The sequence below is a fragment of the Herpailurus yagouaroundi genome, unplaced genomic scaffold (assembly GCF_014898765.1).
Source record: "Herpailurus yagouaroundi ecotype Mexico unplaced genomic scaffold, PumYag 193, whole genome shotgun sequence".
Lineage (NCBI taxonomy): Eukaryota > Metazoa > Chordata > Mammalia > Carnivora > Felidae > Herpailurus > Herpailurus yagouaroundi.
In genome coordinates, this window is record NW_024412424.1 from 2,695,120 (window position 1) to 2,709,436 (window position 14,317).

Genomic DNA, 14,317 nt, shown 5'->3' on the forward strand with positions numbered 1-14,317 from the left:
CCGCCGCCTGTGGAAAGCTCACTCCTAGAGGACAGGAGATGCCTGCTGCTCACTGTCTCCTGTCACCTAGTTGCTCCTCATGCCACGAAGCACACGTTCGAAAGACACCCCAATGAACAACCAACCCCTGAGTACAATCCTCCCCTGGAAGATGACACTAGTCCCACTGTATCCCCAGGGACCTAAGGCTGAGGAGACAGCGGGAGGGGAGAGGGATGCTGCAGCCACAGCCGGACTCCAACGGCAGGCAGATGCCCGCCCTCCCACCTCTGCCAGGAACACCCGTGCTTGGCCCTTCCTGCCCAGGCTGCGCATGAATTGTGTTTCCAGAGTTCACCAGCAGGTCACAAGTAAAAAGGGCAGGCCCACCAGAGGCTGTGCCAGTCTGGAGCTGTGCCCGAGAAAAGCTCCTGGGCAACCCAGGGATTTGCACGTGGAATGGGAAGCATTCCAAGTCTGCATGAAACTGGGGTGGGTGCAGACGGTCCTAGGGCAGACACCCTCAGGTTTGAGGTTCAATTTAATCTATGCTGACCGTGTATCCTCAGGTCAGTCACCATCGTCCAGGTGTCCCTTCAGTGAAATGAAGGGGCCAGACCAAAAGGACACTCCAAGATCTCAGTCCAGCCCTGAGACGTGACAGGAAGCCACAGCCCACAGGGGCGGCATGCCACAGCACAGGGGTCCAAGGTGTGAGCCCGGTCAGCACATTCTACTAGCACACGTAGTCCTCATGTCACACGCCCGTGCCAACACTTCAGACCAGCAGCTCTCAAGTTTTGTCTGTAAAGGGCCAGAGAATCAATCTCTTAGGTTTTGAGAACTAGACAATCTCCATCACAAAGACTCAACTGCTATCATACGGCAAAAGCAGCCTTAAATGATGCTCTGTTCCAAAAAAACTTTAGAAACACAGCTGGCAGGTTGCATTTGCCCCTTGGGTCATGGCTTACTAACTTCTTTCAGACTCTAAGGATAGCACTGAAAGAAGAACATGCCACAGGGGCCCCTAGGAGGCTCAGTTGGTTAAGCGTCCAACTCTTGATTGCGGCTCAAGTCATGATCTCACAGTTCGTGAGAGCGAGCCCTGTGTCGGGCTCTGTGCTGACAGCGTGGCGCCTGCTTGGAATTCTCCCTCTGTCCCTCTCTCTTTGCCCCTCCCCACTTGCGCACATGTGCCCTCTCTCTTTTTCTCTCTCAAATAAACTTTAAAAAAAATGCCGTAACAGTCTACTTCGTTGGCATCCTTATCCAATTCTGTTCACCTCATATGGCAGCAAATATGCCAGAGGCCTTGGTTTTGGAAGCTAGCAGCTACAACAGCAACACTGGGCACAGCAGACCTCAGCTTCCTTGAGGACAAGAGGCCCACTATCACTAAGGGTAGAGAGAAAGCTCTACCACTAATGGTACAGAAAACAGAGCAGCCAGGGTGGGGACAAGGCATGGGATCCCTGTCAGGACCTGGAGAACAAGGTAGCGGGGAGGTTATAGGCAGGAGGTGCCCACTGTCAAGGGGAAGGCCATGCTAAGCTAATGCCCCACCCCCAGCTACTGCACACTGAGCTGTCCTGACTTCATTCAGTGGGCATTCTCCTTGCTGTAAGTGTTGCTCTAGGTCCCTTAAATCATCCCCTCCAGATGCGGGGAGAACCACAAGGTCCATATCAGGAAGCTGATTTTCCTCCAAAAAGTCACTGTCCAGGAAAAAAGGTGGGGGGGGGGGGGAGGAACCTTCCAACTCACTTATCCTCAGGCCAATGGCAGGAGGCGAGGCTAGTCTAAGCTCTCTGGGTCCCAGCGGTACCACTCCCCACAAGGAAGAGCAGCATGAAGGGTGGCTGTCTCAGCCCGGCCCCTCGCCCCCGCTCTGATCAGCCTATGCTTAACTGTAGGGCCTGAAAGCAAGTGTGGGGCCCTAGGCCCATGTGTGCACATCCCGTAAGCAGAAGGGGAGGCGCCAGCAGGACAGGGGCAGGGAGTCCCGCCTCCACAGTTGGAAGCCCTGAGGCAAGTGGACTGCATCTGCCCACAGGGTCAGAGAAAACACCGCTCCTCCTTAAGCACTACCGGCACAGGCCCCAGCCCTGAGGCCAAGCCAAAGGCAGGAGCATAGTCCCCTACCTGTCCACCACCCCCCAGAGGCCAGGGAACACCCAACCCGAGGGGCCTCCAGGCCATTTCCTACCTGGAAGAAAGCCCATTTTCCACAAGTCACTTTTTGATTCAATGTGGAACTGAAAGAACTAAATTCACCAAAGGAGAGATTCTGCCCCATCTGAGCTCACGGCCAGGGAAGGGCCCGGCAGCCTCAGGTGCCACAGGGTGGAGCCCAACCTTGCCAATGTCCCTCAGGGCCTCTGTTTGGTTTGGGGACCGGAACACAGAAGTCGTGCCACTGGGAGGGCTGGGAGGTGGTGACAGTTTCCTTGGCCTCGCTGCCATCTACACCCAGGTGACCCTGATCAAGATCCTCAGGCAGGACCCGAAGCTAGCCCAAGCCCACCTCAAGTGTGAGAGCCAACATGACCCAGTTCCCTGGGGTCAGGTTCTCTGTCACCTGCGATCAGGGGACTCCTGAGCCCATCAGTGGTCCAGCAGGCGTCAGAAGCCCCATAGACCCAAACTCTCGTTGGAGACCCATCAGTATAGCTACTATCAAAACAAACACACACACACACACACACACACACACACAATCCAGAAAATACCAAGTGTTGGTGAGGATGGTTGGCTGAAGAAATTGGAACTCTTATACACTGCTGGTGGGAATGTGAAATAGTGCAGTCGCTGTGGAAAACAGCTTGGCAGTTTTTCAAAAAGTTAAACATAGAATTACCATATGATCCAGCAACTCAACTTCTGGATATATACTCAAAAGAACTAAAAACAGGAACTCAAGTGAAATAAATCAGAGAAAGACAAATACTGTAAGATCTCATTTATATGTGGGATCCTAAAAAAGAAAAGAAAAAAGACAAACCCACAAAAAGAGATCAGACTTGTGGTCACCAGAGGCAGGGAGTGGGGGGAGAAAAACTGGAGGAAGGGGGGGGTCAAAAGGTGCAAATTTCCAGTTATAAAATAAATGAGCACTAGAGATGTAATCTATGACATGGGGACTACAGCTAACAGTGCTGTTATGATATACAGAGAAGTTGCTAGGAGAGTAGATCTTAAGATTTCTTATCATAAGAAACAACTCTTTTTTTTTTTTTTTTTTTGTATCCATATGAGATGAGAAATGTGAACTCAACTTGCTGTGGTCATCATCTCACGATATGGGTCAGTCATGTTACTATTCTGTACACCTTAATCGTATACAGCGCCAGATGTCAATTATATCTCAATAAAACTGGGAGGAAAAAGGGGGGGGGAAGCAGAGTCTCAAACAGATGTTTGTACACCAATGTTCACAGCAGCACTATTTACAGCAGCCAAGAGGTATAAACAACCCAGTATCCATCAACAGACAACTGGATAAACACAATGTGGTATATCCATACGATGGAATATTATTCAGCCTTAAAAGGGAAGGAAACTGGCACAGGCTACAACATGAATGAACCTTGAACACCATGAAAGAAATGAGTCATAAAAGGACAAATACCAGGGCGTCCAGCTGGCTCAGTTGCAAGAGCATGCAACTCTTGATCTTGGGGTCATGAGTTCAAGCCCCATGTTGGGTGCTAGGATTACTTACTTACATAAACAAACAAACTTTAAAAAAAATCTAAAAGGACAAATGCCGTATGATCTCACTTACATGAGATCACAAAAGTTATCAAATTCATAGAGACAGAAACTAGAATGGTGGGTGCCAGGGGCTAGGGGAGGGGAATTAGTTTTTAATGGGGACAGAGTTTCAATTTGGGAAGATGGGGAAGTTCTGGAGCTGGATGGTGATGATGGCTGCACACACACTTGATATCACTAATCTGTACACTCAAAAATGGTTAAAAAGGGAAAAAAATGGTTAAGATGGTAATTTTATGTTATGTGCATCTCACCACAACTCTTAAAAAACATTTACTTATTTTTGAGAGAGCACAAGCAGGGGAGGGGCAGAGAGAAAGGGACAGAAGATCCCAAGCTGGCTCCGCACTGACAGCAGTGAGCCCGATGTGGGGCTTGAACTCACGAATCACGAGATGATGACCTGAGCCAAGATCAGATGCTCAACTGACTGAACCACCCAGGTACCCCTCACCACAATTTCTTTTTAAAAGGCTCCAAGAAGTCCCAGATAAAGACTCTCGCTGATTGGTTGGAGCACTCCCAAGGCCTCCCTTGACCATGGGCTGTCACAGGATGGAATCCCCCAGAGAAAACGCTTGTCCACAGAGTGGAGTGAAATCAGCGTGGAGTCAGCCCCCCCACACTGACCCTAGACAGGGGCTGGAGTTCGTCTACACCCACACAGGCCACTGTAGTCACAACTGCTTAGTCGGCTAGATGATGAAATTAACCCCAACTTCCTGCCGGGGCATCCCTTACCCCCACACCCTCCGGCTGCCCCATCACCCCAGCCTCCCTCCTGTGGCCAACCTCTTAGATCTCACGCAGACTTCAGCAATCTCAGCCTCTTCCCGTATGGTTCCAACTGCTCCGCTTCCCACGGCACCTCCTGCCCACAGCCCGCTGTGTTTCTCCCTCCCAGTAGTCATCGCCCATGGGCACCACTACCATGCTCTCAGTGGGCCTCCCCCATAGAGATGTGAGGGCCTCGGGGCATGCCTGGCTAGCCTGCCCACCACGAAGCCCCCGAGCCCAGAATGGCACCTGACCTGCCTCAGCCCACCAGCAGATCCCAAGTCAGTCTGATAAAAAGAACATCAAAGCCACATGCACCTGTCCAAGTGAGGGTTGTGATGGGCCGGTCCCCCCACCAGAAAGAGGTCTAGGGGCACAGGGAAAAGTAAGGGGAAGCCCCTTGTTATTCGGCCTTTACACACTGGGGCTCCACTTGCCCAGACTGGATGATGGAGGAAACAGGGCTCGCACCTCCCATCCCTGGGGAACAGCATTCTCCTGGGGAGAGGGGGCTTGGCCCCTTGAGACTGCCCTCATGTCACTCCCCAACAGCCATGAGCCGGCATGCAACCTGAAGGCAAAGATGGGACCCCCGCACCCAGGGCTCTGGGCCCGACTCCTCATACTCTGTTGGCAGAAGCCGCCAGCCTGGTGGGCTCAGCAGGCACCCTTGGGCCTGGTCGGAAGTCTCTCCGGAAGCTCAGCCAGCACCTCATGCCTCTCCTCTGCTGTGCGGCCCCTGCCCACTGCCCGCTCCACCATCACCACCTGCTGAGGCTGCCCAAGGCGGGATGGAGAAGAGGGACACGCAGAGGGGCCCAGCTCCCTCAACACAGTGGGGTCGGCTCCGTGGCAGGAAAACTGATAAAAAATCTGGGGAAAGTCATTTCCTTATTTAAAAAAGAAACCCTTAACGATAGAGACAAACGAGTGGATATTTTAAATTCTTAAAGGCCTCACATTCTCAGGTCATTTGTGGTACACTGACACATGCATATACACAGGGGGGCGGAATGGACTGGACACAATGGAATGACAGGACCATCTGACCCAGCTGCTCACTACTATCTCAGGTGACGCTTCAACCCAGGGAAACTGAGGCTCAAGAGGAAGCCTGGATTCCCAGGCTGTTAACAGGAGCTGGCTAGAGCCAGTCCACCTGACCCCAACTCCTGCTCCTCAGCATCCTTGGAGGGAGGCCCCTTCTTATTAAGACACCTTCCCTACATGTCTAAGATGGACACGGGGACAGCAAGGCAAACAGTGAGGCGCTGACACCCACTGACAGCCCAAGGTAGGAGCAGAGTTAGCTGGAAGGGCACACATTCAAGGAAGGTGTCCCCGAGTTGAGCCTCATTTTCCCCGTCTGAGGAACAGTGAGAACACTCGAAACAACCCAAAGGTGCAGTGGATTAACCACAGCCCCCAGTCAGGGCAGTTCATTAACTCCTCAAAGACGGGGTAATCCAAGGCTACCAGTTCCACAGCACATTTGAGAATGCTGGGAAGTGATAAGTGGGCACAAGGCCCTTGAGCCAACTTTCTCTATGCTTTAGACAGCATCACCTGTCCTCCATCCAGCCTTGGCTTCCCCAGTATCCAGAGCACCCACTCTCCAGAAACTGGTCAACACCAGCACAATAAGGGAAACCTGGCATGCAGCTACCCCTGAGCAAAGAACATAATCCAAGAACTGGGACCAAAAAAAAAGGCTGCTGGCTTCCAGAGCTGCCACATCAGTTCAAAACACCTTCCACACCTTCCAATCACACTCGGGACATTTTTAAAAAAATCACGTGACATCCACATCTGGGTACAAAAGCGGCAACCCAGGGGCACCTGCGTGGCTCAATCGGTTAAGCATCCAACTTCAGCTCAGGTCACCATCTCACAGTTGGTGAGTTCAAGCCCTGCATTGGGCTCTCTGCTGTCAGTGCAGACTCCACTTTGAATCCTCTGTCTCCCTCTCTCTCTGACCCTCCCCTGCTCATTCTCTCTCTCTCTAATAAATAAACATTAAAAAAACAAACAAAGCACAATAGCTCCTCGTTCTCTCTTTAAAAGCAACCCAGAAAGATGTAGGCTCTGCAGCCAACACCAACAGGGCAGCGGATATGCATCTGCCACCTTAGCCCTCGACGTTAATGACAATGATATGCACCCACCACAGACCTGCAGCAGCCCTCGGATCAGCCACCCTTATCCTTCCTCCGGCCCAGAATCACTCCAGAGGCGACCGGCAACATCTTTTCAAGCCACACATAACCTGACTCTCACAAACCCAGCACAGGCAAGACAATAAAGCTGAGTGCATGACGATGTTTCTGCCACGCGGCAGAAATCGGGAACCGTTAGAAACGTCCACCTCCCCAGCTAGCCACGGCTGGCTGCCCAAATACTTCCCACATCTGTCCTGTTGCCCATTCCCCTGTGCCACCCCGGCTCAGGCCCTTAGAACCTCCATTCCATCCCCGGCCTCTCGCCTCTAGCCCTGCCGTCCCTGACCATCCACTCCCACAGCCCAGACCACATCTCTCCCAAGCCTCGATTTCAACATGCAAAAGTTGTTACCACTCAGCCACACGCAGCCTCAGGCTCCACTCTGCTGTGCAGGCGCACCCGGGGTGCCCCTCACTGCACTTCAGCGCTTCTGCACAGCCCTCAGCAGGGGACAGCAGACAGGGCTCCCAGCACACAGGAATCCCCAGGATCGGTGTGGTGCCCCAAACACGGTACCCGAGGAATACTGATCCGTTAGGGTGCACGCAGCAAGGGAGATGCAGTCACTACAAAGTAAAGCCTAGAGCCACGTTGAATAACACAGCTAATATAGTGTCGGGAAGAAACAAGATCTAGTATCTTAAGAGGACATCACTATGATGATGAGGTGCCCAGACGCAAGACAGAGGAAGGCACCAAGGTGTCAACAACAGAGATGGCCCTGGCCCATGGGAACAGGAAGTCGCTCCGTTCAGATATTTTGCAAGTTTTCTATGCTGAGCTGTACTCCTTTTATAGTGAACTTTTCAACTTGTGTTACTTTTTTTTTTTTTATGTTGTATTTATTTTTGAAAGAGAGACAATGAGAGGGCACACGTGTGAGCAGGGGAGAAAGGGGGGCCGAGAGAGAGAAGGGGTCAGAGGATCCAAAGAGGGCTCTGCACTGACAGCAGCGAGCTCAGTATGGGGCTTGAACTCACAAACCTCGAGATCATGACCTGCGTCGAAGTCGGCCGCTCAACCAACTGAGCCATCCAGGTGTCCCTCAACACGTGTTACATCCATGACCCCATGAACTTGACAAACATGAGAGGCCCCCTCCCCTCCAGAAAGACTGCAGGGAGTCACCAACATGCCCTGACCTGGTGACTCAGCCAAGAAAGAGCTGCATCACAACGGCCAGGGAGGGACCTAGACCAGAGAATATAATTAGCATCAGACTCCAATGCAGCCACTTGGTGTGGGGACAGGAGGTCTCTCGCTGGATGGATAATTTGGACACCAGCTTTTTTGTTAAAAAGTAAAGTGACAAAACAACTACATACTATAGTTGTCGGTCACTCACTGCACCTACAGGTCAGAGGTCACTTGGGGGGACTGTTCTCAAAAGCATCCCTTTGGGCACTTGGTTGACTGTGGAGCAGCCACATATCACCGGAGGTAAGATCTCAGACAACTCCTGGTTGTGCTCGTCACAGACCCAAGAGAGACTCATAAAGACAGGGGCAGGGGAGCAAGGCACTAAAAATGAAGGACTCAAAGGAGGCCAAACCCCACAGGCATGGATTGGCAGCCTGGGCCTGGCCAGGCTGCATCAGGCAGGGCTGCTGCCACATGAGAAGGAGACTTCCTGAAACCAGTGTCTGCTCCAGAACCAGTTACTCGGAACAGGGGAAGCAGTGTTATTGTCAAAGACACTCCAGAGATGTCACAATCTGGCTATGATGTCAAAACTACTTCAAGGGTGATGAACTCTGGCCTTGCGATGAGTCAACAGAGGGTGGGTTTCTGCCAAGCAGCCTGCTGTTTACACACAATCACCACAGTCACCGTGGTGGTGGTGGCAGGAACAGCGCAAGCCAGAAGCCTAGTCAAGGGTCACAGTGGCCGAGGCGGGGCCTGGCCCCTCCCCACAATCTCACTGGCCGCCCGCAGAAACTTCTATCCCTTGCCCCCACACCCTGGGTCATTCACACATCCTGTCACAGCACCTATGAGACAAGAGCCTTCTAGGAAGGATTCATCCCACCCACAACTATCAAGAGCGTACTTTGAAATACACAAGTAAACTGAACCCCTACAGCCAGAGGGCAGGAGACAGGAAGCGGTGCTCTGGACACCAACAGGCCGGCCTGATCCACCTGGCCCGGCCTGCCAGGCCACCTCCCTTCAGAGGGGGCAGAGCTTGGAGCCATCCCAAGCTGGTTCTCAGCCCCATCCCAGTTGGGAAATTCCTTCCCGTGACTTGACCTCCCAGAGTCTCTTCCCATTTCCTCACCTGACAAGTGGGAACCACTCCCCGCCACAGGCCTGACAGATGGGGGTGAGATAAAGTAACGTGTGCAGCTCGGGCCAGGGCTGGCATGTGGCCGGTGAGCCACAGGTGTTGGTTGTCACCATCTTTAGGCTTTCTCAGGGCAGGGGGCACAGTACAGTCACAGTGACAACCTCAGGAATTTGCATGGCCATTCATGTCACCCGTGCTTGGAGTCTAGAGCGCTGGCATTTAACTAGAACTGGAGACGTGGTGGGATCCCCTTTCATAGTTGCATCCCAGTGGCTCAAACTCCCTCCCAACTCAAGAGGCAGCCTGGGCCAGAGGACAATCCAAGTGATCTTGGGCAGGTGGCCGATGACCCTCTGGGTGCCAACGGCCCTCAAAGCCATAGTGGGAACAATCAGCTAGCCTTCCAACCAAGGTTGTCAAGAAGATGACAGGAGCCTGGACAAAGGACTTAGAGGGGCCTGGCCCATAGCCAAGAGGGGCAGCACCAGCTATTTCTGAAGACGGCTGGTGTGAAAAGCAGACAGAGCTGGCAAGAAGCTGTCCTGCTTAGGGCTAGGTGGGCACCCCCAGAAAGGGGAGACAAGCTTACTTCCCGGGGCCTCGCTGTGGGAGGGGAACAGAGGCTAAATTAAGGCTCCTCCTGCCACCAGTGCCCGAGCTGACATCCACACAGCCGCCCCCTTAGCAGCAGGCGAGCAGCCCCCAGCACAGCTCTAGAACAGTCATGGAGTATTTGCGGCAGGCCTCCTGCATGTCCTCCCCCCACACACCCTTCCCCAGGACAGAGCCCTGGCAGCTGTCCTCCATGCCCCAACACCCTCCCCAGTCTCTTGTGTCTCAAGGCTTGAAGGCAACATGCCTGGAACCCCCAGCCCTCCCTACACAGGATCCCTCACCCAGAGACCTCAGCCCTGGCATCACCTCGAAGCACCTCTCTCAATCAGCACCCTTTTACACCACCCCACAGCATCACATCATCCCATTTTATTTCCTTCCTGCTGCTGGCGGCTGTCAAGTTCTTTGTGCCCATTTCTGTGCTGTCTTGTTCATTATTATATGCCTCCTGCCTCCAGAATGTCAGCTCATAACACTAGAGGCCCATCTCGGTCACTTCTGAACATACAGCACCTGAGCAGTAGCCCTGTGCAAACCAGCTGCTCGATCAGATTCGGGTGGATGCAGGAACCCAGGCTCCCTGCCTCCCACAAAGTCTATTCAAACCTCCAGGTGGGAACCAGCTCTGGGTACAAGTACCAAGTGCTGAGAACAGGGAGGAGGGAGGTTGGGGGTGTTAGGGCTGCACTGACGGCCACACACATGTCAACAGAATCCTCACAGCCTTAAGAGAAGAAGGAGCCAGAGCTGAGAGAGGGCAGGGCACTGGGACCCTCACAGCCCTGACAGAAGGATCTGGAACTGGGAGGGGTTGGGTACTGGAACCCTCACAGTCTTGAGGAGAAAGATCTAGAGCTCAGACATGGCCAGACACTAGGAACCTCCCAGCTAAGAGAAGAAGAATCCAGAGCTCAAAAAAGGGTCGGGCAGTAGGACCTTGCAACGCTGCAAGAAGAAAGAGTCAGAGCTGGGAAGGGTCAGATACGGGAATATGCACAGTCCTGAGGACAAGAAGGATCCAGAGCTGGGAGAGGATCAGGCACCGGAATCCTCATAGCCCCAAAGGGGAGGAATCTTGACTGGGAGGGGTCACTCACTAGCCCAAGGCCTCAAGCGGGTAGAACAAAGATTCAAACTCAGATAGACTACAATCTTCAGGCATCTTGAGCCCCTCCCTGGGTCCTCAATTTTTCCTTAACGATAATATGCTCCTCTCCACCGAGGAGCTTATAAACCAGGAGAGAAGGTCACCCAGCAACAGAAATACCCAGGTGGTTGAGGCAGGTGCCCCAAGGAGGGTCACTTCCTCAGAGTGGCCAGGGAACACTTCTCTAAGCAGGTGCATGTTGCTATCTTGGAAGGATGGATCTATACCTCCGCCCTCTTCTCTCCCAGAAGTAGCCCACAGTGAAATGGGAGATCTACAGGCATAGCTGCCTCGGGACTCACTCGAGTTTTTATATTCAAGAAGAAGCTTCACGAAGCCTAAGTCTAGACGGTGGCAGCTGTGTATATTACCTTCTGCTACATTCCAGACTGGCCACTAGGTCTACACAAAGGCAGCTCACACTCCACACCCCTCTGGAGAGAGAAACCATGGGGGACTTCTATACTCAGGCTCCTCCAACAGCTAGGATTACAGGCTCTCTTCGGCCACAGAGAAAATTTCGCAGTAACTTCCTCTCCAGTCCCCTGCCACATCTGAGTCTGTGAAAGTCTCTTTGCAATTAAAAGTAAAAATAAAAACCCTCTCCACAAGTTGCTATTGACAAACCATATAATAACCACAGCGCTACAGAATAGAAAACTCCAGACACTATTGACAACTGCACATAAGAGGTTTTGTTAGTAACCCCTACACTTCTCCGGTCGCACAGACCAGTTCTTCAAGTCACCGTCCCCATGCCCACCACCCAAAAGCACCCAAGCCACCCTGATTTTAGCTCAATCCTCTACAATGCCCAACAAGTAATATTAAATATGAAATTGCCAAGTAACTTAAATTATCAGTCAGCTTCCGAGAAAAACTCAAATTTGGGTCACCCTCAAAGTTTAGTCCAGCTGGCCTAGATGCCCCAACTGGCTTGGAGAAGCTCTTTGAGGGAGCCCCTCCTGGCTGATCAACACTGTCATACACAGTGTGCTTCGAAGCTGTGCTTCGAGGGGGATGAGCTGGAGTCTGTAGTTACCTTCACCCTCACATGAGGAAGATCCAGCTTAGTTAGGGGATGTAACCAACACCCTAAATTAAAAATAGCAGTATGACAGCATGAGGTGGACACATAGGCAGACCTTCCGGACAACTAGATCAAGCAAGGGTAGCATGGCAGGGAAGGCGGGGCTCTTAAGTGACCAGGTACCAAGTTCACCTTATTTACATGACTCATGAGCTCTCCCCCAGCTGTTTCGAGGAAAGCCCGCCTTCCTGCAGGACAAGTCAGAACGGCCTAGGGAAAAAGACTCCAGACTGGAATGCCACAAGGAAAGGAGACTTAAGCTGGACACAGTGTCCCCACCACCTCCTCCTCCTCACCTGCAAGGGCACCTTAGCCTCATCTTGAGGAATCCTTTTGACAAGGGGAGAACTCGCTCTTCTAAAAAAAAGAGACCTCTTCTGTGAATGGGAAACTGTGACACCAGGACAGGAAGGAAACTGCCCAAAAAAAAAAAAAAAAAAAAAAAAAGTGGGAAGAAGCACGGGAAGGGTGGGCACCAGGAAAGTGGTGGGAACGTTAACAGGGGAAGAAATTCCCGGCTTAGCTAATGGTGCTGAACAAGTCTGGGGCAGGAAGAAAGCCACATTCCTTCCTAGTTAGTCTCTCTTAGTCTCTCTCCTCACCCGCCCTCGGCCCCCCCATTCCCAGTATACACAAACACACACACACACACACACACACACACACATGCACACATGGAGCAGGGCCTCCACGAGCCGGACACCAGACCCCTCCCCAGCCACTTTATGACTGCAAAGTCCCCACTTTCCAGGCAACAAGGAAAAGGGCTCCCAAGCCACTTCTTCTCCTCAGGTCCTGACCACTCCGGGCACCTGCAACTTCTGTCCCAACACAGACGGAGGGCGCCATGACGCAAACAGAAACGGGAAGAAGCAAGTTTCTGATCAGGGTCCCAGATGTGTCCCCAAATCGGGCCTGAAAGAAGGTGCACTGCAGCCTCCCCCCAACCCACGCACACTGAGCCAGGTGGCAGAAGTGAAACGCCTCTAACTTCCCCAGATGGGCCCAAATCAGCCCCTGAGAAGTTTGAGAGTCAGCAGCTAGGTGCCCACAAAGGGCTCCCAGCCTGGGAAAGGCACCATGCCAGCGACCCCCCACATACACACCTTCTTCCCCCCAAAACATTCCCACTCTCTAAAAATGTCCAGTAAGGCAGGGTCCCCTGCGAGGAGTAGGGGAGTTGGAAACAAGCTGTCAGTTTCTGCCCAAACGCCCCTTCCCAAGAACCAACAGTGAGCCCAATTCCAAGGGCTCCATTGGTGTCAAAGCCGGCCCTCCCAATGAAAACACAGCTTCCCCACAGAAACGGAACAGGATCTCCACAGGTGCCCCGACAGCGGTGCCCCACTGATCCACCCTGCCTGGCACCCAGACGGAGAAGCCCCAAGCTTCCCCTCCACCCTGTCCTCCGGCCAGGTGAACAGCTCAGTTCCTGCCCAGGTGCTGGGTGAGCCGGGAAAGGCTCTGGAGCCTCCGGGTGCCGACTTAGTCGCCCACCCCCACCCCCGGACCAGACGCGCGAGCTCCGGGTCCCTCGGCCGCCTCGGGCCGCCCGCCAGTGTCACCTCCCAGCGCCGTAAAGGAACGCAGTTCCCCGCGCTCCAAGCTGGACAGGTGCCCACCCCGCGACCTGTCGGCCCAGGGACCCGAGAACAGCACCCGGGACGCCGGACCCCGCGCCCCCAGGCCAGGACGCCTCCGCGAGGGGCGCGTGAGGCCGGCCTGCGCTTCGACTCCTCCGACGGCCGCGCCGGGCTCCACGCCGCTCACCTGGCTGGAGCGGTAGCTCTCGAAGGCCCTCAGGGCACTGTCGGTAAGCTTCACGTGGAACACAGACACCTTGCTGCCGTCGCTCACCCGCCCGCAGGACAGCCCGTAGCTCCGATCCTCCTTCAGCGCCGCCATCTTGCGACCATCGCTCCCCCGCCCCCCCTTCCCGGTTCCAGCGCCGGAGCGCCGGCCACGCCCCGCCCCGCCGCCCGCTGACGCGCTGCATTATTCATGAGACGCGGCTGGCCACACCCCCTCTGGATCTAGCGAGGCCCACAGTAGCCTCTGCACGGCCGGCCGACTGCTGCATTATTCATGAACGCAGCTGGTCGCGCCCCCTGTGGGCCTGGCGAAGCTCACAGTCACCGCCCCAGGTGCTGTATATTCATGAAGTGTGGATGGCCCCACCTCTCAAGGCCCCGGAGAGGGTCACTTCCGTGCCCGGACTCCGCCCCGACACGCGCACCCCTCCAGGCCCCGCCTCAATATACATTATTCATGACCCTGACTCAGCCAGGCCGGCCGAAGCCACGCCTCACTGGCCGCTGACGTGATGCATTATTTATGAAGTCGCACCAAACCTACCGCCTTTGGTTTCTGTTGAGAGCGGTGGCCTGTGCCTGAAGGGGGCGGGGCCGGTGCAAAACACGTGGGG

General features: G+C 53.8%; 1 protein-coding gene across 1 annotated transcript in view; it reads right to left on the minus strand.

Annotated features, from left to right (window-relative positions):
* Window positions 1-13,819, minus strand: part of ELL (elongation factor for RNA polymerase II) — a 77,145-nt gene extending 63,326 nt beyond the window's left edge. The window contains exon 1 of the mRNA XM_040444949.1: window positions 13,663-13,819. Within this exon, the coding sequence (XP_040300883.1) occupies window positions 13,663-13,797 (135 nt within the window). The 5' untranslated portion in view covers window positions 13,798-13,819. The remainder of the gene's footprint in view (window positions 1-13,662) is intronic.
* Between the last annotated feature and the right edge of the window lie 498 nt (window positions 13,820-14,317).